The sequence below is a fragment of the Cupressus sempervirens genome, chromosome 7, assembly GCF_028749045.1.
Source record: "Cupressus sempervirens isolate cs-2001-9-10 chromosome 7, ASM2874904v1, whole genome shotgun sequence".
NCBI classification, from domain to species: Eukaryota; Viridiplantae; Streptophyta; class Pinopsida; order Cupressales; family Cupressaceae; genus Cupressus; species Cupressus sempervirens.
Window position 1 is genome coordinate 324,057,863 of NC_143124.1, and position 22,953 is coordinate 324,080,815.

At 35.9% G+C, this 22,953-nt stretch overlaps 1 protein-coding gene across 14 annotated transcripts in view; it reads left to right on the top strand.

The window, feature by feature from the left end:
• DNMT2 (DNA methyltransferase-2) overlaps positions 1-22,953 on the top strand; it is a 183,555-nt gene that overhangs the window by 75,086 nt on the left and 85,516 nt on the right. For 8 of the 14 annotated variants that reach the window (XM_089791325.1, XM_089791326.1, XM_089791320.1 and 5 more), the window contains 2 exons: positions 15,244-15,751; positions 15,890-15,990. In XM_089791325.1, coding sequence (XP_089647451.1) covers positions 15,244-15,751; positions 15,890-15,990 — 609 coding nt within the window. Of the gene's footprint in view, positions 1-15,243; positions 15,752-15,889; positions 16,023-22,953 lie in introns of all 14 variants that reach the window. The other 6 variants (XM_089791324.1, XM_089791327.1, XR_016353762.1 and 3 more) reach the window with 5 other exon arrangements.

The window sequence follows — 22,953 nt, forward strand, 5'->3', positions numbered from 1 at the left end:
GTTTTCGCCGGAATATCACTACAAATTTGTGCATCGGGAATTAAACTATATGAAACAATTGATTAATTTTCTTTAAGAGCCTGATAAGATACATGGCCAAGAATTATTATAACCACCAGAATTATATTAAGATTTTATATTGGTGGTTATTTGTCATAAACCGGTGTGATGTTTTATGAACACCTTTCAACACTTATAAATATGACATGTAAAACATAAGGGATAGGATATTCATATTCATTCTTATTTTTAAATTTTTTTATCTATCCTATGGACGATGATATGTTATATTATTTATTTGGCGGAGAAATGAGCAATTGAACAAAGCTTCCAGGTTTTGAATTATCGAGCAAATTTATATCCGAGTCCAAGATTGAAATTTGCAGTAGATTGATCATCCGTGAGGAGTGTCTCTACGTATAATTTTTATTTTTGGCACAGTCTGTAAGAAGTATTTATTTAATTTATTTGCATTAGAGTTTTAATTTTTTATTTAGTTGTGTCCTTTATAAATGTTTTTTATTATTTTCTATAAATATTTTAATATTTGGATAAGTGGACTGGGTCGTTATTGCATTTTAAATTAGATAAACTTAAATATTGTGAAATACTTTATTGTTTCCGTATTTATGTCTAATTTGTCTCCGCAGGAGTTCAAGTGCATTTTAGACTAATTTAAATTGCATTCATGTAATTGATCCGTCGCGTCTGAATTATTAAAATTATTTATAGTTTAATATATTGAACTTTATAAAGTTGTATGTTTCAACTAATAATGTTGACTCTGATTGCCTGTTTAATTAAGCATTGGTCTTTTACCCTTGATGTATAATCCATATGCTGGCAATTGTTCTATTTATTTTTCATTGAAGAATTAATATATTCATTCATTGCAATCATCTATAATAATCACTTTTATTTAAAAACATTCGTACAATTATTTACGTCTATTTTTAATACGTAATTTGTAATCTTAAAGCCTTCTATAATTTTTGCCGTTTTGAAAGCTTTCATTGCATTCACATTCTAGTTGATCTGTTTTATGTGTCTTGGATTTAAGTGTTTCGTCCAGGCCTCGGTTTTGCAGAGCCGGAAGTGCAAGGAACTTGGACTGTGTTGTTCAGTTCCGTCAAGTTGGCCTTAACCGGTTGGATATCCCAACATTGAGCAGGCAAGGCTCGTAGGATTCCAATCTGCGGTTTTGGGAACCAACACCATGGATGCCTCACTATTTATCTACTTATAGAGGAAATAGTCAATTGTTTATGGCATCTGAATGAAAAATCTCTTATAAGATTTTATAAGTGCACACTTAGGACCAATATCATTAAGGTCTTGGATACTTTGATTAATTGAAATGAGTCAAGTATATGGATATTTTGAAGATGTATAAATGTAATGTTCCTTACTATTTTGTACTAGAATTTTGTAAGATATATCCAAGTAGTTTACATGAAATCTATTCAACCAATATTTGATAAGTAGAGCAATTATTGAATGAAACTTAAATATTCAGAAACTTAAATCTATAGAGATCATGATAGTACATATCTTGTAGATAATTCTTGAAATTATCATACTGAGTTGTGGCATGGTGTATACTATGAGGCACAGTATTGGAGACACCATGTGCAAATATTTTCCTTGGTAGACATCATGAGACTTGATGCTACTGCACATACCAAAGAAAATATAAGTATATCAAATATCATATGGTTGATATTCCTGGTTGAATCATACGTGATGATACTATAAGGTAGTATCTATGTTACGTCTTTTCTTTAATTTAACATATCATATTGAGATAATATTTTTCTCATTACTCGAGAGTACAGTGTGTTCATCTTACAAACAAACCTCCCTAGCTAAGAGGGAGTGTTAATGATTGTAGCTTCAGTCGGATTAGTTTGATCAAGAGATTAAATTATTTTTAGTAATTATGTTAACCAATTAAACATTATTACCAATAATTAATAATTATTAGATGAGCCACACACACACACACACACACACATTGTGTAATGTTGTTGACATCTAATAATTATTAATTAATGTTATTGATCAACATAAAGACATGTCTCTATATTGGACATGTCTCTTCTACCCTTATATATATACATTCAGCTATATACTTGGAAAACAAATAAGTCACAACAGTGCTATTACATTTGCAGCGATTCTTCTTCATTAAAGAAGACATATTTATTGAGCAGGCAATGGGTTTTCTGATTCATGAGAAGGAATCAGATGTATGCAGTTTGAAAAAGGCTTTGTATGGCCCTAAGCAAGCTCTACGTGCATGTTATGAAAGAATTGATCATTATTTATCGAGCTTGGGCTTCCTAAAAAATGATGCAAATCAAAATCTCTACTTAAAGGTAATTGATGATAAAGCATCAATTTTAGTTCTTTATGCTGATTATCTACTATTCACTAGAGGGGCGATCTCATTGCTAAATGTAAGAAAGAGTTTGTTGATGAAAGATCTCGGTCTCATGCATTACTTCCTTGGATTAGTAGTGTGACAAAGACAAAATTAGGTTATCCTGAGTCAAGGGAAATATGCTATTGACATTTTGAAAAGATTTGGTATGTTAGATTACAATTTTATGTCAACTCCTATGGAAGCATATTTGAAAAAGTTACATGAGGTTGCAGCCAGTTCAGGTTTAGTAGATCTCACTATATGTAGACAATTGATTGGATCATTGATGTATCTAGTTAATAGTAGGCTTGATATATGTTATGCTATTAACACTCCCAGTCAGTTTATGTGTGACCCTAGATAGATTCATCTTGTTGCAGCTAAGCATAAATTGAGAGATGTGCATGTTACAGTTGGATATGTTTTGATATATACTTGTGAAGATCTGTAATTGCAAGGTTTTTCTGATTCAGATTGGGGAGGGTGTGTTCCTAATAGTAAGAGCACTTCCAATTGTTGTTTCAGCTTAGGTTCAACTATGATTTCCTGGTGCAACTTGAAACAGTCATGTGTGGCTCAAACTACAACTAAAGTTGAATATGTTGCAAGCTTGTGTGGCAACCCGAGAATTAGTGTGGGTTCAAGAGTTTTTTGCACAACTCTTTGGGTAGGCTTCAGAACCAATTGTGATTCCTTGTGACAACCAAAGCTGTGTGAAGCTTTCAGTTATTTCTTCTTTTCATGATAGAACAGAGCATGTGGGGGTCACATATCATTATTTAAGATATACGGTTCAAAGGAAAGTAGTTGAGCTCAAGTACATTTGCATTGATGAGTAGATAATTGACATTCTCACTGAGCCACTTCCTAGAGTGAAGTTTTCTTGTTTAAGCTTGGCATTGTAGAGAATGATGTGCTTGCTGAGAGAGAGAGAGTCTCAGCTTCAGTGATAGTGGAGAATGATTTTTGTGGCTTTGAAAGCTTCTTGCAGGATTGTTTGGGTAGGCTTTGGAACCAATAGTGATTCCTTGTGACAAGCAAAGTTGTGTGAAACTTTCAGTTAATCATGTTTTTCATGATAGAACCAAACATGTGGAGATCAAGTATCATAATTTAAGATATATTGTTTAAAGGAAAGTAGTTGAGTTCAAGTACTACACAGTTGAGTAGACAATTGACATTCTCAGCAAGCCACTTCCTAGAGTTAAGTTTTCTTGTTTCAAGATAAGCTTGGTATTGTGGAGAATGATGTTCTTGCTGAGAGAGAGAGACTCAGCTTCACTGGTTCTTCTTCCTTCTTCCTGTAATGTAGTTTTCTTTGTGATCGAAAAATTTGAGGTGAAAGCCCTTGTAATGCATTTTTCTCTAAGATGGAGAAATTTGAGATGGAAAGCCTTTACAATGCATTTTTTTCTGACAGAGACATTTGAGATGCAAGCCCTTGTAATGCATTTTTTTCCTGGATAGAGAAATTTGAGGTGTATGCACTTGTTGCTCATTTTCATGGAAGTAGCCATAGTGGATGAGAGCTTGTGGTTATTTTATATATGGGAGTAGCCATGGTGAACATCATGTTGAGTGAATCCATGATGCTATCACATTGAGAGAATCCGTGAGAAAGTTATTTTTTTGTATAACATAAATTGGTGTAGCTGTGGTGTTCGTCATGTTGGAGAGACTCCATGACATAATACTTGTGAACGATATCTTCTCTGCTAAGAGGGAGTGTTAATGTTTTTGTTGTGGAAGGAGATATCATGTTTACCTCGGATATTTGTGTCTATTATTCTTTGCTATCTCTGCTGTATTGAAGTTCTCGTGCTCACAGATTGTGGTTGCAGAGCCTCCTTGCTAGTCTGCTATTTCTTTCTTCGTTACCTGTGAAGATTGTTTTGGTCAAGTTTCATCTCTCGATGTTATTCATGATGATGTCTTGATTGGGTCTTCTCTGCACAACATTTAATTTTTTTTAATGTAATTGGAGTACTTTCATTATTTGATGAATAATATATTTGAGTCACTGGCTTTGGCAGCAACCATTAGGTGTTTTGTCTCTCATCTAAAGTGTTATTATCAATTACTTTTGGCATCTTTGGCACTCAAAACTCATCTTTGGTATCCATGCAATTTGGCATTCTATTTGTCTATGCCTACGAATCCATATTTTTTGTTATTCCTCCCATGTGTCCTCTAGATTAAACCCCCCACTGCATACCATTGTGTCTTTCCACTCCAGACATTCGACACAACAAACCCCCTTACAATCCTCACTATTCATCTGTAGTTCACTGATGTCCGTAAACCCATTGTGCCTACCTTGAAGTACTTTCTCTTGGGTGTTACCCTCAGGTATTTCCCTTAGCTATTGCCTTTGGGCACTTTCCCTCGAGCGTTGCGCTCAGGTACTTTTCCTCTAGCGTCGCCCTTGGGTACTTTCCCTCAGGTGTTGTCCTCGAGTGTTTCCCTCTAGTACTTTCCCTCTGGTGTTGCACTCTTGGACTTTCCCTCTAGTGTTGTCCTCGAGTTCTTCCCTTGGGCGTTGCCCTCGAGTGCTGTCTATAGGTCTTTTCCCTTAATAGAACTCGGGTGTGCCATTGGGAACATTACAGTCATATAAGAGCTAGCGCTAGCCTATTGGGATGATTGGGAGATTTGGATCACGCAACAACACCTAACAGTAATAGAGTGGTTATTGAAGGCACTACAAAAGTTTGCCAAAGAACTCAGTGAGGGTGTTGATCTTCCATTAGATATATTAGAAGTATGATTGTGTAAGGTGGACCAATTACTTTCAAGATCTAAACAAAGGATCCATTCTCTAATTAAGGATGCGTCAAGTCAACCTAGGCTATTGAGACACTATGACAAGGAAATTAAGTTGGCATTTGTAGCATGTTTCAGTGAGATCTTGAGAATCTCATCTCCTAGAGTATCATATGATGATAACACTATGATAGAGATATTGCATTTGATTGTTGACAGTTTCCAAAGCCTTGATGACTTCAGCGGTATCTTTTGGCAAGAGATTTAGAATATCGGTTAACTATGCAAATATCAAGCTAATGTCCTCTTAGATCTTGAGTTGCATGATTTGATCCCATGATATGTTTCATCACTTCTTGGTCACAATCAAGGAATATCATGGTACTAAGGTTTCGGTTTCTATGGAGAGCCTTATGATTTCATGCATTGAAGAGATGGAGGAAAATACCCAACCCTTCATATCTATGTTACTGGCTGTTTGCGATCTAGAATGTGATGAACTCAATTTTTTGCAAAATTTAGAATCCCAACTGGCATAAACAAGAGGTGTATAGCTTTCCCCATTATTTCCTGCAGGGGAAAGATACATGGAGATGAATTTTCTAGGTGATAATCCTTTTGAGTTGATCAAGGAAAGATAGCATTCAGATTTATGCAGACATAAAAGGGGCATGGTACAGAAATTTATGTTTGTATACTTCACAAGGATCAGGAGTTACTTCTTTGTGAGAGGCCATTAGAGGATCTAGTCATAAAATTGGGTAGAATGGTTAAGCATATATAGCTTGGACAAAGCAATAATGTGCAACAGACATGTAGATAGAATCATTGCTGATTCAGATTCAGTTGGACAGAAAGCCATTTGTAGACTTGTGACACAAGTTATGGAGATACTTTTGATTGGCACACACTTGGAGCAATACAGTGATACAATATTTCTTATATTTGCAGTCACAGGGGAATTCTTCATAGGTCAGATTGATGAAAAACCGAGGACAGTGAGAGTCTAATACAGAAACACTGTATAGGGGCAGTTCATTGTTACGATCTTCACTATATCTGTGAAATCTAGAGATGATATCAGAAGCCTAAATAGGTCAGAACTGTAAGGTGTGTATTGAAGTTGGGAACTCTTTAATGGTTTGAGCCTCAAGTCAGACAATTCGTGCACCGAAAAGAACTTAGAGACAATACAAAGGTCTTTGCCACAGACAATGAATATAGTTGTGTAACAAAATCTAATAGTTCATTGAGCAAGAGTTTTGAGTTCACGTACAGGATCCGAGCTTAATTACCATTTGGATGAACGACAGTGACAAACAATATAAAGTTATTATCAAGATACCATTGGAATTCTCCAAATGCTGAACACAACATCTGCACAGAAATGTTTGTACAACCCAGAATTAATGTATTCATCACATTTTATGCCATTTTATATTTTCCCGAGAAAACAATCTCTAAATTCTTGGAACCTTATTTGATTCTGGAAGGATAGAAGTTGTAAAGAGTGCTCTGTGAAGGAAATGTTACAAACAGGTAGAAAGACATGTTTTCCCTGTTACCAGACTTTCAGAACAGGATATCATCAGATGATTATTGGGCTTGCATCCATAGTGCAATGAGATAAATTAGTATACCACAATGATAAGGATAGAAGTGGTCAGACGCGAGTGATGGTTGTGAGAGCATGAATATATCAATGATATGGAAATCACTGTGGAAGCAAAGAAGTGGATACTGTGTGAGAAAAATTAATGGCAAACAAGTAAACAGGTCACCACCATCATTGACTGTTAGTGTTGATGGTCTTTCTTTGCATATGAATGATTTATGATGTGCTCACAAACAGTTACAACGTCCTAGAAGCAAGTTTTGGCAATAACAGAAATGATGGAGTTTGGCATGTGAATGTTTCTAGATGACATGCGTCAGGATCAGTTTCTGAGCATAGCAATTGAATAGGAGCCATGAGTCTTATTCGTTAATCATAGGCGGATGTTTTGTAGCGATTTGTATCTAACGACGCCTTTTGTTTTTGCATGTCTGGACATATGCATGCGTAAGGAAAATAATTTCCACCAGAAGACTTGATATCTGTCATGAGCAAAAATATCCAAAGAACCGTGTAAGAGAAGGGAATGCACATATGAACATGTGAGGGGGAGAGGAGTATTATCCGAAGTTGAAGAATTCCAATATTTGAACTTTTCGAATCAACTTTGTCATCGCTAAGAAATAGAAGGCCTAAAAATTATTAGACCACCGATTGTTTTAATCAGGATTATATTAAAAATTAATATTGGTGGTTATTTGTTATAAAGGGGTGTGATGTTTTATGGACACCCTTAAAAGTGTATAAATATAGGCCATTGGAAAAACGAGACAATTCATATTCTTGCAAATTTTCACATATCGAAGTCTTATGCACTTTGATGTATTATATTCCTTTATTGGAAAGGATTGAATGATCGAGCAAAGCTCGTGGATTGTGGATTATTAAATAAATTTTTATGCGATTCCAGGATCAAATTACAGTGGATGGATCATCTGTAAGGAGTGTCTCCAGTGCAATTTTATTTTCGGCATGATCAGTAAGAAATATATATATTTTATTTGCATGAAGCTTTAGAGTTAAGTTATTATATAGTTTTGTCCTTTATAATTATTATTTTAATTTTATAAATAATTTATATGATAGATAAGTGGACAAGATCAATTATAGCATTTTAAAATTGAACATCATAGATATTGAGAAATATTTAATTGTTTTCGAATCTATTTCTAGTTTGTCTCCAAACCACAGGAGTTAAAGTACATTCCAGACTATTTTAAAATTGTGTCCATATATTTGATCTGTCGCATGTTGATTACTAAATTGTTTATAATTAATGTACAGAGAATTTTATAAAGTTGTATGTTTTAAACTTATAATACTGACTCTATTGCCCTTCGGCATTGGTCTTTATATTTTCCATAATTTGCAATCCATACGCTTGCAATTATTTCATATCTTTCCTTTGAAGAATTAATATATTCATTTGTTGCAATCATCTATAATAATTACTTTTATTTTAAAAAACATTCATATATTCATTTATTATTCTTAATTCATATATTGCAAGTTTGAAGTTTTCTATAATCCTTTTCGTTTGGGAAACTTTCAATACATTTGTATTCTAATCGATTTGCTATAAGTATCTTGGACCCAAGTGTTTTGTCCAGGATCGAGTACACCCACCTTAGTTTTGCAGAGCTGAAAGTGCAGGGGATTTGGATTGCATCGATCAATCCCGTCAAGTTGGCCATAACCGGTTGGATATCCCAGCATCGAGTTGGCAAGACTTGTAGGATTCCAATCTGTGGTTTTGGGAACCAACAGAATGTATTCCTTTAGTTGCAACATGTAGATTGGCCAATAAACTATTCAAGCATAAGCAACGTGAAGAAAAGCTAAAGTCTCATTTGCACTTGTGAGGAAGTTGGCGACGACAACAAGATGATGCACATGAAGAAAATGAAGAACCACACGAGCATATACTAGAATCTGTTGTTACCCCTACATGTGGAGAACACCTAAAAAATGAAGAGGTTGCCTACATGGATCTTGTGAAGACAACATGGACAAATCAAGGTGACATAAGCTCTGCTACTGCTCCGTTTCATGAGCCAGGCCTTTAGTTTGTTGAGTAATGGAGCCCTTCCTTGTGTGCAATAAGCTCTGTCCATTGAGGTTTTCTCCATTGAGGTTCTCTTTGTTGAGGCTCTGTCTGCTGCTAAGATTTTGGCTGTTGAGGCTTTGCCTGTCGTCAAGGTTGTGTTTACTATCGTGTTTCTCTCCACTAAGACTTCGTTTGTCGCTGAGGTTGTCTCTATTGAAGCTCTCTCCGTCGAGGCTCTGCTTGTCGGCAAGGTTATGCTTGTCGCCAAGCTTCTGTCAGCTGAGGCTTTGTCAACCGTTGAGGTTCTGTATGGAGCCCTTCCTTATGTACAATAAGCTCTGTCTATTGAGGCTTTATCCGCCAAGGTTCTCTCCGCTGAGGCTTTGCCTACCATCAAGATTCTGACAGTTGAGCCTCTACTTGTCGTTGAGGCTCTGACTGTCGTCGTGCTTCTCTACATTAAGGATTTTGTTTACCGTATGGATTAATTAAGCAACGCACACAGGAAATAGACACGAACACCGAATAGCAACAACAGAACTCTTATTATTATTCGCATATACCAACAGTACATCATGCTTTTCTCATATGATGATGATAAGATGAATACAATGCTTCCCGAAGGGGTTATAAATACTTTCCGACGAACCTTCCCGAAGGTATCCGTCGGCCAAGTACATTATACCCGCTACAAACTGTTTTACCCGTCGGCTACATAACAAGACTTCTACCGAAGGGACCCGTCGGCCGATGCACAATTTCTGCCGACGACAGCTTTGTCTTCCACCGAGGCATAGTTCACCATGAAGATTCAATCCACTCAGGCTTTGTCTACTGAGGTTCTCTATGTTGAAGCTCTCTTCATCGAGGCTTTACCCATCGTTGAGGTTTTGTCCGCTGAGGCTGTGCTCCTCTGCAAGGGTTTGTAAGCTAAGACTATGCTCGTCATCAAGGCTTTGCTCGTCTACAAGGTTCTGTCAGCAGAGACTCTACTTGCTGACGAGGCTGTTTCTGTCTCCAAAGTTTTGTCTGTCGAAGCTCTATTTGTCGCCAAGCTTTTGTCTGTCGAGGCTCTTTGCTATTGCATTTTTGTCAGTGGACGCTAGGCCCATCGTTGAGGCTTTCTTTACCACTGAGGTTTTCTTTGTCAAGAATCTCTCCATTGTTGAGGTTCTGTCTGTGGCTCTGTTAGTGGTTGTGTTCGTGTCTGTGGCTAAGTTCATGTTAGCATCAACTTTTGTGTTTGTGGCCATACCCAAAGAGATTGTTAAACATGATGACATGAAGGATTTCATTAGTTGGCATCGTTGAGATTCTAGTATAGGGAGCGACAATGTTTATATCAAAGTGGCGCAATAGAATTTGGATGACTATGTGTTGCAGCAGAGGTTTGATGCCAACTCACATGTTTTGCCTCCGCGTTTGATTTGGGATCTTAGAGTTGATGATGTTGATCACATAGTGAATTGCTTGAGGACAAGCAATCTTTGGGCGGTATGGATTTGCAATATCCTCAGTTTCAATAAAGTATTTTCATTAATTAATGCTCCCATAATTTTAATAATATTATAAATGGACCTTTAATTAATTAATAAGGGGGCCCATTTTTATTTTATTTTCGTAGGTGTTGGTTGTGTTAGTACTTTTTGTAATTCTTTGGGAAGCTTCGTTGAAGCACTTTATAAAGCCAATTTGTAGGTTGCAGGTATGCGTTTTGGATTTTATTTTGTACTGCGAAATCTAGTTAGAGTTCTTGTTTGCCATTTCGGAGGTGGAAGATCCTCCCTATTTGGTGAATGTAATTTTGGTGGTTCACAATCACCCTAGTTTGCCGTTGGAAATATGGTATGAATATTTCATTGGTGTGCAAGGTTTGTCATTTGTTGCCCTTTGGCGTGCTTTGTGTTTCTGTAGATCTTGTTCAATGCCTATGTAATTGAAACACTTTCATCATTTGAAGACTAATGTATTTGAGTTGTTGGCTTTGGCGATAACCATCTGGTGTTCTATCTCTCATCAGAAGTGTTATTATCAATTACTTTTGGTATCCGTGGCACTTGGCACTTATCTTTGGTATCCATGCGATTTGGCATTCTATTTGTCCATGCCTACAAATCCATGTGTTTGCTTTGTAATTTGTCTCATGTGTCCCCTAGATTGAACCCACCGTCGCACACTTTTGCGTCTTTTCGCTTCAAACATTCTGCACAACAAACCCCTCCTCCAATCTTCACTATATACCCCTGGTTCACTGAAGTCTTTATGCCCATTGTGCTTACACTCAGGTACTTTACCTTAAGCCTTGCCCTTGGGTGTTTCCTTGGGGTACTTTCCCTCACGTGTTTCCCTCGAGTGCGACCCTTGGGCACTTTCCCTTGAGCATTTCCCTTTGGTACTTTCCCTTTGGTGCTGCCTTGAGCGTTGCCCTTGGGTACTTTCCCTCGAGTACTTTCCCTCGGGCGTTGCCCTCGGGTACTTTCCCCCTTGTGTCGCTCTTAGGCATAACCATCAGGTGCTTCCTTTAGTTGTTTTCCCTTTAAAGAACTCGGGTGTGCGGTTAGGAACATTACAATTGTGTTATGCTGAGATAACGTGTTTTAATGAGAATCTACGTGATGATAATTTAATATTGACCTCTTTTTGTTGCAGCTATGTGTGCTTGCCATACTAAAGATCTCTCTCTTGCTAAGAGGGAGTGTTGACGATTGTAGCTGTGGAAATCATCTCCTACTTATTAATTGATGAGCTTAAGGGGCTTTCTAATGAATGGTTCATAAGGCACAACACTTGGTGAAGGTTTTGCAAATGGGGTTGCAAGCTTTGGGTTTAACTGTGGAGGAAACTCCGTAGTTAAGCGCGCTCAGGCTGGAGTAGTACTGGGATGGGTGACCTCCCGGGAAGTCCCGGTGCTTCACCCCTATGAGCATCACCTAGATCCAATGAGTGCTAAGTGTTACATTTATTCTCATGAGAGATGGATTCATGTTGAATCACTACTCATGAAACATGGGTCATCGGGTTTGACTCAAAATCACACAGTTAAATCCTGATATTCACATCACGATTGTAGCTGTGTTGAGATCTTTATCTCTGATTTTGAAATTGAAATTGAGATTACCATCAAGTGCTTCCTTTAGTTGTTTTCCCTCAAAAGAACTCGGGTGTGTGGTTAGGAACATTACAATTGTTGTTATGCTGAGATAACATGTTTTAATGAGAATCTATGTGATGATAATTTATTATTGACCTCTTTTGGTTGCAGCTATGTGTGCTTGCCATACTAAAGATCTCTCTCTTCCTAAGAGGGAGGGTTGATGATTGTAGCTGCGTTGAGATCTTTACCTCTGATTTTGCAATTGAAATTGAGATAATTCCTATGTATTGTGTTTACATTTGGAGAAGATATTTATGATAATATTTTAGATAATATTATATGAAGATACATGTGTCATGCATGTGGAAATATGAAACTTCATTTTAGAAATTGAAGAGACCTTTGGTTGTGATATGAAGAGTCTCCTAATTCTATATGTATGTTTGATAACTTTGTGTGAAAACACTTATATTAAGTTAAAGCCTTGTACTTAGAACATTTTTATATCAATAAAAGAGATATTTTCTGGTGTGGCTGCGTTTTTCCTTCAAGCTGAATGGTTTTCCCAGGATAAATGTCTTGTGTCTTTTGTACCAATTTTTGTTCTTTATTGTTGTTTATCATTAATTCTGGCCAAACTTTAACCCTGCCTCCCCAATGATTTTCTTTACTTGCCTTAAAGACATCCTCAAGACTTCGCCAAGGCTCTACAAACCTTCATTTGTTTTTCCCCTTTTCCATCACGAGTCAAGGCATGGGATTGATGTTTGGGCTCTTCTTTTTAACGTGAAGATTCACGAAGGGAGATGAATTTTATGCTTGGTTTGGCAGAATTCGCCAGCGCCAAGGAATTTTCTTCAACACACTCTAAGCATATCTCAGGTTATTTCAGTGATCCCTAATATTGCCAACTCACCTCATGACCTATTTTCCATTCTTTGACTTCATCTAAAATTAGATTTACATCCCTCTTAAGGCCTGGAGACTTGAAATTTCCACTAGTTAAGACTCCTAAGACCACTTACTCTTATTGCTAAGAAAAAAGTCGGGTCCCCATTTGCAATGAGGCGATGTCGTGAAAACCTCAGAACACTTCCAGCTGTTTTCAGTTACTGTATGGTCTTAAGCTCCCAGAAAATGTTCTGTGCATTGATGTGCTAGGCAAGGGTGAAGGCCGTTTTTCCCGCTGCTTCATTCAAGGGATGAATAGGGCACAATGTAAGCTCTCTACTCTAAACAAATAATTACATGGAATGCAGAAATGAGCAAGAAAAATCCTGCAACCCCACAACAAGTAGGATAAAATACTAGAAACTAAAAAATATGGAATACGATAACAATTTGCAAATCTCCATTAGACAATAAGAATCATGTAAAAGTCTCTTGCTAATAATTACATAGACATAAAAGAGATCAGATAAAGTTGTGTGGTCATCGCAAACAATTACTAATGATATTTAATGAAATGCTAGAGATCTGGGAGCAGCCAACAAGCGTTTATCAGAAAGATTATTAACAATGGTAGAGCGAATTTAATTCTTCTTAAAGAGACATAATTAGCATCACAAATATTCCAGAAACAATAGACATTCCTTAGAGTATGCAACACCAAAATCTTCTTTCCAACCAAAGTCTTTGATGGGATGTAATGAATGAATAATATTGCCTAGAATTCAACTTGGCATAGAATTCAGCATGACAATATCTGCAAATGGTATGACTGGAGACTAAGTTGTAGACGTTTCTTGGGCTGAACAATTCGAGAACGTAATTGAGGACCAACATCAGCTCAGCACATATCTTGCTAATGGAAGCTACATGAAAGGTAGATGGTTCAAAAGCGAACTTTAGATCATCTATTACTATGTTATGAATGCTTATGTCAAGGCTATACCATGAAAGTTTGGAACATCATACTGACAATTTGGAAACCATTTGACAGATCTATTAAGAGTTTTCCAAATTAAAATCTTGATTAGAAGAGAGTCAAAGAGGTGTGAACACGCGGATGGGATACAGAGTGACTTATAGAACTCAATGCATGGTGTGAAGAATGTTGATTAAGGATCTTCCTCATACTAGATTTTAACTTGCTATGTATATGTTGAACATATGCAAACAGAGCAATTGAATTTCGAAGGTTTTTTAATCAGGGAATAAGTACCACATGTGTGGACCAAGTTGGTTCTTCCGCTGAACAAAGTTGGTGCTTTGAGGAAGGTTGGTGCTCACTTGTGTAATCTGGGTTGGTTTATATTTGGTTATTGAATGCTTTTGATCTGCTGTGGGTTTTTACCCGGAAGGGTTTCCCATGTGAAATTTGGCATTCTCCTGAAGAAGAATTCCATTTCCATCAACGTGACTCAATAATAACTCACTAATGTATGGTATAAATTGTGTCTTCATTTTAATGAATGCAATGATTTAACGTATTAATTTTATCATTACTTTGAAATATTGATTTTGTGCTGAAGGACGAGTAATCAAAACTTGTATACATTTAACTTGCTATCCATAATTTGTAATATATTTTGTTTGTTTCTTTTGTGCATGTCTTGGTGATGCTTCATTAAATATCCTGACCGATAAATACATCATGATTTGATCTTGGTTTCAAATGATTGCTACTAAATATCAGTAGATGTTAAAATATTTCTTTGTTACTGGCCTTTCTGTTGCAGCTTATATAAGTAGAACTGGCCTTGGATATCCAACACCGATAATTCTTAAAAATTGCTGCAAAGCAATATTCAAGATTGCATGCACCTTTATCAAATGTTTGAAATTTAGTACAAGAACCTGAGAAAATAAATTAACAGGTTATATCATACTAATACCATAATATTTTCTACTGCCTTATAGTAATTTTTGTTGGACTTATCCAATTTAATTATAATATGTTCTAATGCTGCACACATTGGGAAGTTCCTAGTTCAAACTTCGTTCTATGTAATACATGATTTGATTGGAATTTTCTTTCAATAGTGAGATTCTGTTGAGCTAGCTGAACATCAAACATGCTGCTTGATCATGTCATCTTTAAGCCATTTAATAGTATGACTCTTTTGTTGGATGTTGTGTTGTACCTAGCTTGTAGATCCTATTTTAGCAATTATTACATAAGAATCTGTAGTGCATATTCCTGCTCAACTTAGATCACGTGTGTGGTATAAGGTATGAAATTGGGATATTTACAAAAATAATAATGTTCTTTGAGAATTTAAAACATCAGTAGAAGACTCTTAATGATAAATATCATACCATTTGATCTTTATTTTAAAGTTTGATATTTTTTCCAGGCCAAAAAAATGCCCTTGTCATTTCCAAGGCCAGAATTGAATGGAGAGTTGATCTTGGATTTCCGGCCACTTATTACAGAAACTGAAGATACTTTAACTGATTCTCATGTATCTCTGAATGCTATAAATGGGAATGAGGTGGAATTGGACGGTCATACTTTATGTAGACCCATCAAGGATTTTCTTGAACTCCACAGTTTCGGAAATAATGGCTGCAGTTGCATAGAAATGGATTTCTCAAGAAATTTTTGTGAAAACATGGCTGATGTGGAAGTTGATAACAAGTCAAAAGACTACTGCACTAAACAAGTATTTAATGAGATTGGTGAAAAAGAGATGCTAGTTCATTCTAGCAAATTTTGCAGTTCGGAAGACTATGATGACAATGGGACAACTGCCGAAAATGACTCTCTTATGTCATGCACACTCAAAGAAAACAGTGGGAGTTCAAAGTGGGATCAATACCGGATACCAGTGAGCTTGATTGAAAGATGGGGTGATGCCATGGGTATCCTTTGGAAGCTATCTAGATATTATTGAATTTACTTTGGGACTTATTTCTATAGTGTAGTTTGTTGTAATTTATTCCCTTACTAATTAGCTAGCAATATACCATTGAATCCTTTGAAATTCCTTAATGATAAAGATATTGTTTTTCGTGACTCAACACGTTGTTGTTGTTTTACTAAAAGCTATAGCCGCTATGTTAAGGGTACCGGTTCATTTCTTGCAACTGCCAAGGTGAATGTAAGTTTGTGCAGAATCACATGGTGTTCACTGTAAGCACTCCGCTGCGTATATTAATTATGATAATATTTAGGAGAAATGATGTCTCTCTCATCTTTTAGATAAAATTAGTAGTTTCTTTGCTTACATATTCTTTAGACAAAATTATAAGTCTTTTTTCTTACATATTCTTTCTTTATGGTATTATCAAATTTGTTATTCATTATTATAATATGTTACTCGCTTAGCAGTAATGTTTTTAACCAAGTCCTTATTGTTTTCTTTTGATCAATAAGAGGCAAGTGCCCATTCATATTAATTCAGAAATATTTACAATGTACCCCATTCACATGCAGGCACCAGGGGAAAAAGAATGGGTTTAAGAAATCCCTGGTGTAGCCTAGGACTGAAGTCCTGTACAAAATCCAAATGTCCTATAAAGGGACTTGAAGAGGGCATACCCCCGTTTACATTTTCTAAAAAAAATACATATTTTGTAATTAGATTTAAATACATTCAGAAGCAATATTACATGAATCTCTTAGTAGAGAAATTACATAATTTTATGTTCAACAGAGACATTAACCAGACATTAACCGCTGCCTGACATCCTTCATATAATCTTCTGAGATCTCTGAAGCTTTGTAGAGCATAACAAACTAGCAGTTAATCCTGAGAAGCATCAAGTGCGGGAAAACCTGTCAAGCAGTAACCACAACAACCCTTTCTCAAGACTAGACAGAGCATTAGAGCATCAATTTAAATCGTAACTTAGAGAAATTGCATATAAAGGAGCTAGCTATTAGATCCTTCCATTATCCGAGCATTAACCACAGAGAGGGATCCATAGATAAAGACCTATCGAATTTAACTTGTATCAAATTTAATTAGTAATACCCTTGACTTTCCCATTTACAGTACAGAACTCAGCCAAGCATCAACAATTAATAAGTTTTAATATTGTGTTTGAACCTTAGAGTTTAATCTGAATCGAAATTTAGAGCTAAGTGGATTCAGCACAGTCTTTAACTGCTTAGCAGATCCTTTTAATACAATCAAGCCCCTCAGACACGAATACCCTCATAGGATGAGCCTTCATAATAATAAGTGCTCTACCATTAATTCTGAAAGATTTTACTCCATTAGAACATATAGAAAGTAGTCCCATTAAAAGAAATAGCTTTGTAATATCAATTTTCTGACTCTAAGCAACCACTTTCCTGTTTTTGTGGGAAATGGCCACAACAGTATTTAGAGGCAAGATGAATTTTAAAGAAGACTTAGTTGTATACATCAAGTGAAAATTAATCTTTACGGACTAAAATTAAATGAGGTTTAAACAAATTATGATTCTTTAAAAAAATTAAAGTCTTGAATTGAAACAACTCTTGAATTGAAGTAACCTTCTGAAAAAAATAGATTTAAAGCATACCCAGGAACTTTATTCTACTTAAGTTGAAGATACCCGACCTTTTAAATAGTAAAAAGGACACATATTGAGCCCACTTTCAAACACAAAAATAAAACATGATAATCTCTTTGAAAACTTAGTCACCTAGATAGTTTGATAAAACTTGTACTTTGGAGCATTCCCAGTGCTTTGAAATAAGTTCATGCTGTTTGTTGGTTCCCAAAACCATAGATTGCAAATCCAAGAGCTTGCCAATTCTCCAACAGATTCTGCAATCAGTTCTGGCCAACAAACGAGAATCACCTTAATTCCCTTGCACTTTAGGCTCCGCTACACCTAGGCGGGTAGACCTTCACCTCAAACTCTGACTTCTTTGTTCAAGGCTTTTCTATAACAAAATTAAGCTTTGGAGAGTTCTTCAGTTGACAAAGTCCTTGAACTCAATTAAAATGAAACTGAATGCTGAGTGTTTGAATTGAATGAATTGTATAAGATTTTAACAATGGATTTGAGGGTTGTAAGAAGGAAGTTATAGATTTTTTGACTTCAAATATAAATCCCATAGTTCAATGATAAAAGACCAGTGATTTAGCTTATTCGAGCAACAAAGTCAACTACAACGAAGATTATAATGTACAAATTTATAATGTTCTATACACAAACTATAAATGGTTTAATAATCAAGACGCGACAGATCAAATATATATACACAATTCTAAACTAGTCCAAATTCCACTTTAACTCCTAAGGTCGAGGAGATAGATTGGACACATTCAGAAACAATTAAATATTTGACAATATCTACGATGATAGTGTTTAAAATGTCATAGATGACCTCGTCCACTTATTTGACCTAAATTGTTTATAGAATTAAAAAATGATTACAAAGGACGAATCAAATGCAATTTAATTCTCCATGCCATTTAAATAATCAATAATAAAAAAGCCGCAAGCTCTTATAAAACATTGAAATATAATACTAGAATATATCACAAAGTCATATTTTAGCTCCTTATTCCTCTAGACAAATAAACATAAAATATTGTTTCTTTAAAATGCTTATTCATCGAATGTGTCTTGTGGATTGAATATATTTTTCCATATTTATATCTTCATTTGACTTAACAGATACGTCTCTTCCAAAGAGACACCTATTTGTTATTATATTTAAAAATCTAACCATTCTTTTATTAATTATTGTTGCGAAGATTAATTATTGACAAATCATCACTATTCATAGATAATATGTAATGTTTGGCTTCTGTCGCCATCTTCAGGGTCTGAATATTGGACAAAATCAAAGCCTCGTGCTATTCTTGTATAACTCCTGATGATGTCCCAGTTACATTCTAACATCGTTTTAGTTTGTATGGGGCATCTAACCATTGTGTTGTTTTTTGTGAGGAGCTCTTCCGACGTGGAGCCTTCTTGTCAGTGCTCGACTCTTCTTTCTTGGTATTTCGAACATATTAGACTTTTATAATCTCCATCATTGTGTGTGTTTGAAATATACTACAGTAATCCTTGCTTCCTATAGCTGGTATATTTATTGTGACTTGATATCCTTTGTAGATGCGGCGGGTTTGAGTCTTTATGTTTTATTTTGTACAAGCCTTATTACCATTACCTTTGCAACCTTTGAACAAGTTCCGATATCAGAACTAGCTGTAATGTTATCAACTGTTGTACATCCTTTGTTTCGGTTTAGTATTGATTATGGGCATTCTTCGAACCTCCATGGTGGACAATTGTTTGGAGCTTTATCACCTTCTCGAAACAATTCAAAGAGGCACCTACATCCTCATTTGCTGCCGTCTAAGGTTCTGAATGCCCCATACTTGCGTTTCTTAATGGAGGTAGCCTTCTTCAATGTATTTTTGACATTTGATGGTTGTGTTTCATGTTTTTTTTGGATTCCTCTGAATGCAATTCGATAGTAATATCCTTCATTCTGAGTTATACCTGAAGACTCTTGGCAATGTGTATATCTCTAGCACCTTCAAATTCAAGTAAGAACAATACTAGTAATGTGTGGGCATGGCCCAAATCAATTCCTATACTTCAAAAGTACCCAACACTGGGGATGAGAGCAAATAATCATGAAAGGTCATCATAGGTTGAACAAGTGCAGTTTCCATTCTGTATATAATTTGTTGTTTATAACACGTTTTCATTCATTTTGATTTAAATCATAGCATGCTTGGAATTTCTTTTGTTTGTACTTTCTGTGTGTTCTGAAGCTATTACTTCTCATTTCTTGAAGGCTCTTTGACAATAATGTTTATATGGACCTTCATATTTGTAACTCCCTTATATGTTCGAGATACATGTAACTATAAGTGCACATTGTGAGTCCACAATTGCTTGGTTCTACCAAAGGAATATACAGTTGTTTTATGTTGCTTCTATCGTAGTGAATATATTGATCTGATCTTACTATTATGTATTTCAATCGTCTCTGATACTCATTTTGTCCATACAATGATGAAGCTTTCTGACACTGAAAATACCATTTTGTCATTCATCTGCCATATCATTTCACAAATGGAGATTAAAATTTTGGGCTTCATTACTGTTATCGACAATATTTATCACGAAGTTAGGTAAATATATATGTTCAAACTTCACATACTTCCTAAATATTGTTCATAATGTTTTTCGATAGTTTATCAAAATATATACAAATTTTTCTTTTTTAAAATAAAAAACAAGTGATAAACAAAAAGTTCTTAAAAGAAATCAGCTTCAACCACTACTTCTTCCTAAAGGCCACACACATGTCCTATATGAAAGCTTGTAGACAACGGTCATGTAAAATGCCTTCCTCAAAGTACCTTTCGAGCCAATCCTCTTCAACGGGGTCTAGTATTACAAAGAAGTGGAGGAATCAGTGGTTCCTTTCGTAGACCTCTCTATCCTCCTAGAATCCTATTGGGTCTTTTGTGAAGATTATGGGATATGTTGGTACTAGCTCCCCCCTAATGTATAACAAGTTGTAGTTAGCTGCCAATGGAATCATAAGATCCCCTCTAATGTTCGTTAGAGTTGTGTCTAGACCACCCAATAGCTCATTCTCGAACAGTTCCCGAAAAAGGCTAGCGATGATGGCATTGTTTGCATAGAATTGCCTTTGCTACCGCTATGAACATGGCGACTATGTCCGCATTGGAGCGAAATCTATTAGGGTAGTTAATGTATTGAGTACCCAAGCATTGGAGTACTGCTTTCTAGATAATTTTATTTCTTACCAGCACAAATTGCCTTATCTTATCTAGCTTAATTGATTTATCAAAAGCCATGAGTCAGGATGGGGTAGTGAGCTTGATGGGAGTTTCCATGGCTTTCGAAGTGTAGAACAAAGCCAAACATTCTCCTTTAATAGGGAATGAAAAGAAGAAATAAATGTCAGCAATACCCAAGATGGAATGAGCATTTAAGACGTATGTGGGGACGAGAGAATATGACAAGGACACACCACCCTGCCTAAGGCCTAAGTGGGAATTAATAGTTATAGCAAGTACATTTGATGAATTGAGCCAAATATTGATTCTATATAACACTATCGTTTAATAAATTAAATTTGATGGTTCAATTATGGTTTTTTATTAATATTTTTAAGCATTGGTAATTAAGGTGGGTATGGGTGAGGAAAGATGATGGTTTCGCTAATACCATATGTCCCCTTGATAGCTAAATTGTCCACAATACTATTTCCCTCTCTCTATTTATGATTGATTGTTATTTAAAATTTTTTTTTTGCTAACTCCATAGCCTTGGTTACTAAAGTATTCAATTTCCAATTGAGCATTGATTGATTTTGGAAAGCATTAATCACTTTGGTTGAATCACCCTCAATTTCTACATGATTAAGATTTAGCTTTGAGCAAATCCAAAGGCCCTCTATAAGTTCCCTTAGTTTTGCTTCGTTATTAATTATCTTGCCTATTGATTTTTAACATTTTACAATCTCTCCATGATGATTTCTAATATATCTAATACCAGCTATCGCTGGATTGCCTCTAGAAGAACCATCAAAGTTCTGTTTGACCCATTCTCTGCAGGAGGGGACCAGACACAATGAGCTCTTTTTTCCTTGCTCTCGTTGCCTCCCTTAGCGTAAAAAGGGGGAAGTTTTAATTTTGGCCATTGATTTCTCATCTTATCATCCCAAGAAGACATTTGCAGTGTTGTCCCATTGTGACTTATGATTTTGCAATTCAATGTTTCAATAATGGAAGCCTCTATTTTGAAAATAAGTCATGAGACATACTCACATGTTTAAAGATTCTCCTATTTCTTTCCTTCCAAAATTCTCATAGAATGATGGAAGGGGAGATGATCTATAAACCCTGAAAGATGAAGCCATAATTCATCTTAGGCTAGGACTGTAAGAAGTATAAAATTGAATTTGGCAAGGCCAATTTGTAGCTCATTTTATTACAAAACTAGTGCTAGACATGAGATACATATGAGCAATTAAGAAGGATATGTTCAGCATCTTCCTTAACAATTTCACATATGGGAAATCCGATTCTCTTGATTCTATCTGTAGTTAGAATTCTCTTTTGGAGGGCTAACCAAGAGAAGGCTCCAACTTTGGGAAAACATAAGGGATCCCAACAAAGAGATTGGGGCATTGCCATCTTGGGGTGATTTCTAAGACAATAAATGTACTTATAGCCGTCTTTAGAGTTATATTCGCCATTTGTGGATCCATCCTAAATCAACATGTCGTCCTATCCCGTAAAGGTGATATACCTTTCCTTGAATAATGGCTGCAAGCTTTCAGCTTCCTTAGGAGGGATGTTGATGGTTGAAAATGGCGTCCATTTCCAGCCTTCCGGAGAACTGTCACCTTTTCTGCATAATTTATTAAATATGGGCCCAGATTGTTTTCCAGAATCTTTCTGGAAGACTGTAAATTTACCATGTTTATAATTATTTGATAACCTCCCCATGGAACAATCCAAATTCGAACTTGATCTACTTAACCAATTTTCCATGTAACTTTATTAGGGATAATAAATTTGCAACATAGCATCAAATTCCACAATTTAGACCCACTTGGGGGGGGGGGGGTTTAGTTCTAAGGATACTGAGTGGTATTCAGATATTTATTGTAAAGAACTCAAGCCCTCTTTAAATGAGGGAATCTAATCATTCTCGATATAAGTTTGGCCCCAAGGGCCATAGCTTGGTCTTTTAGGTTTCTGATACCGAAGCTAGGAGGGACACCTTTTTCTTACTTTTTGAGCTTGCCAGAGGAAGTCTTTTAGTATTTTATTGATATCGTCCTTTTTTGGGCTGACAAATTTAGAATTGATAGTTGAAAGATTGGCATACTAGACAGAATTGACTTAAGCAAGGTGATTCTTCCCGCTAAAGATTGCCATTTTCCTTTCTAGGATTAAATCTTGGCTTTGACTTTGCCAATAAGAATATTCTAGCTAGAGGAGATTCTTTTCCCCTGTTCTAATTGGACTCCCAGATACCTTCAAGGGAGAGATCCATTTTCAATATTTAGAGTTTTATTGATCTTAATTTCCAAGGTTTCCTTAGTGTTGAAGAAGAAA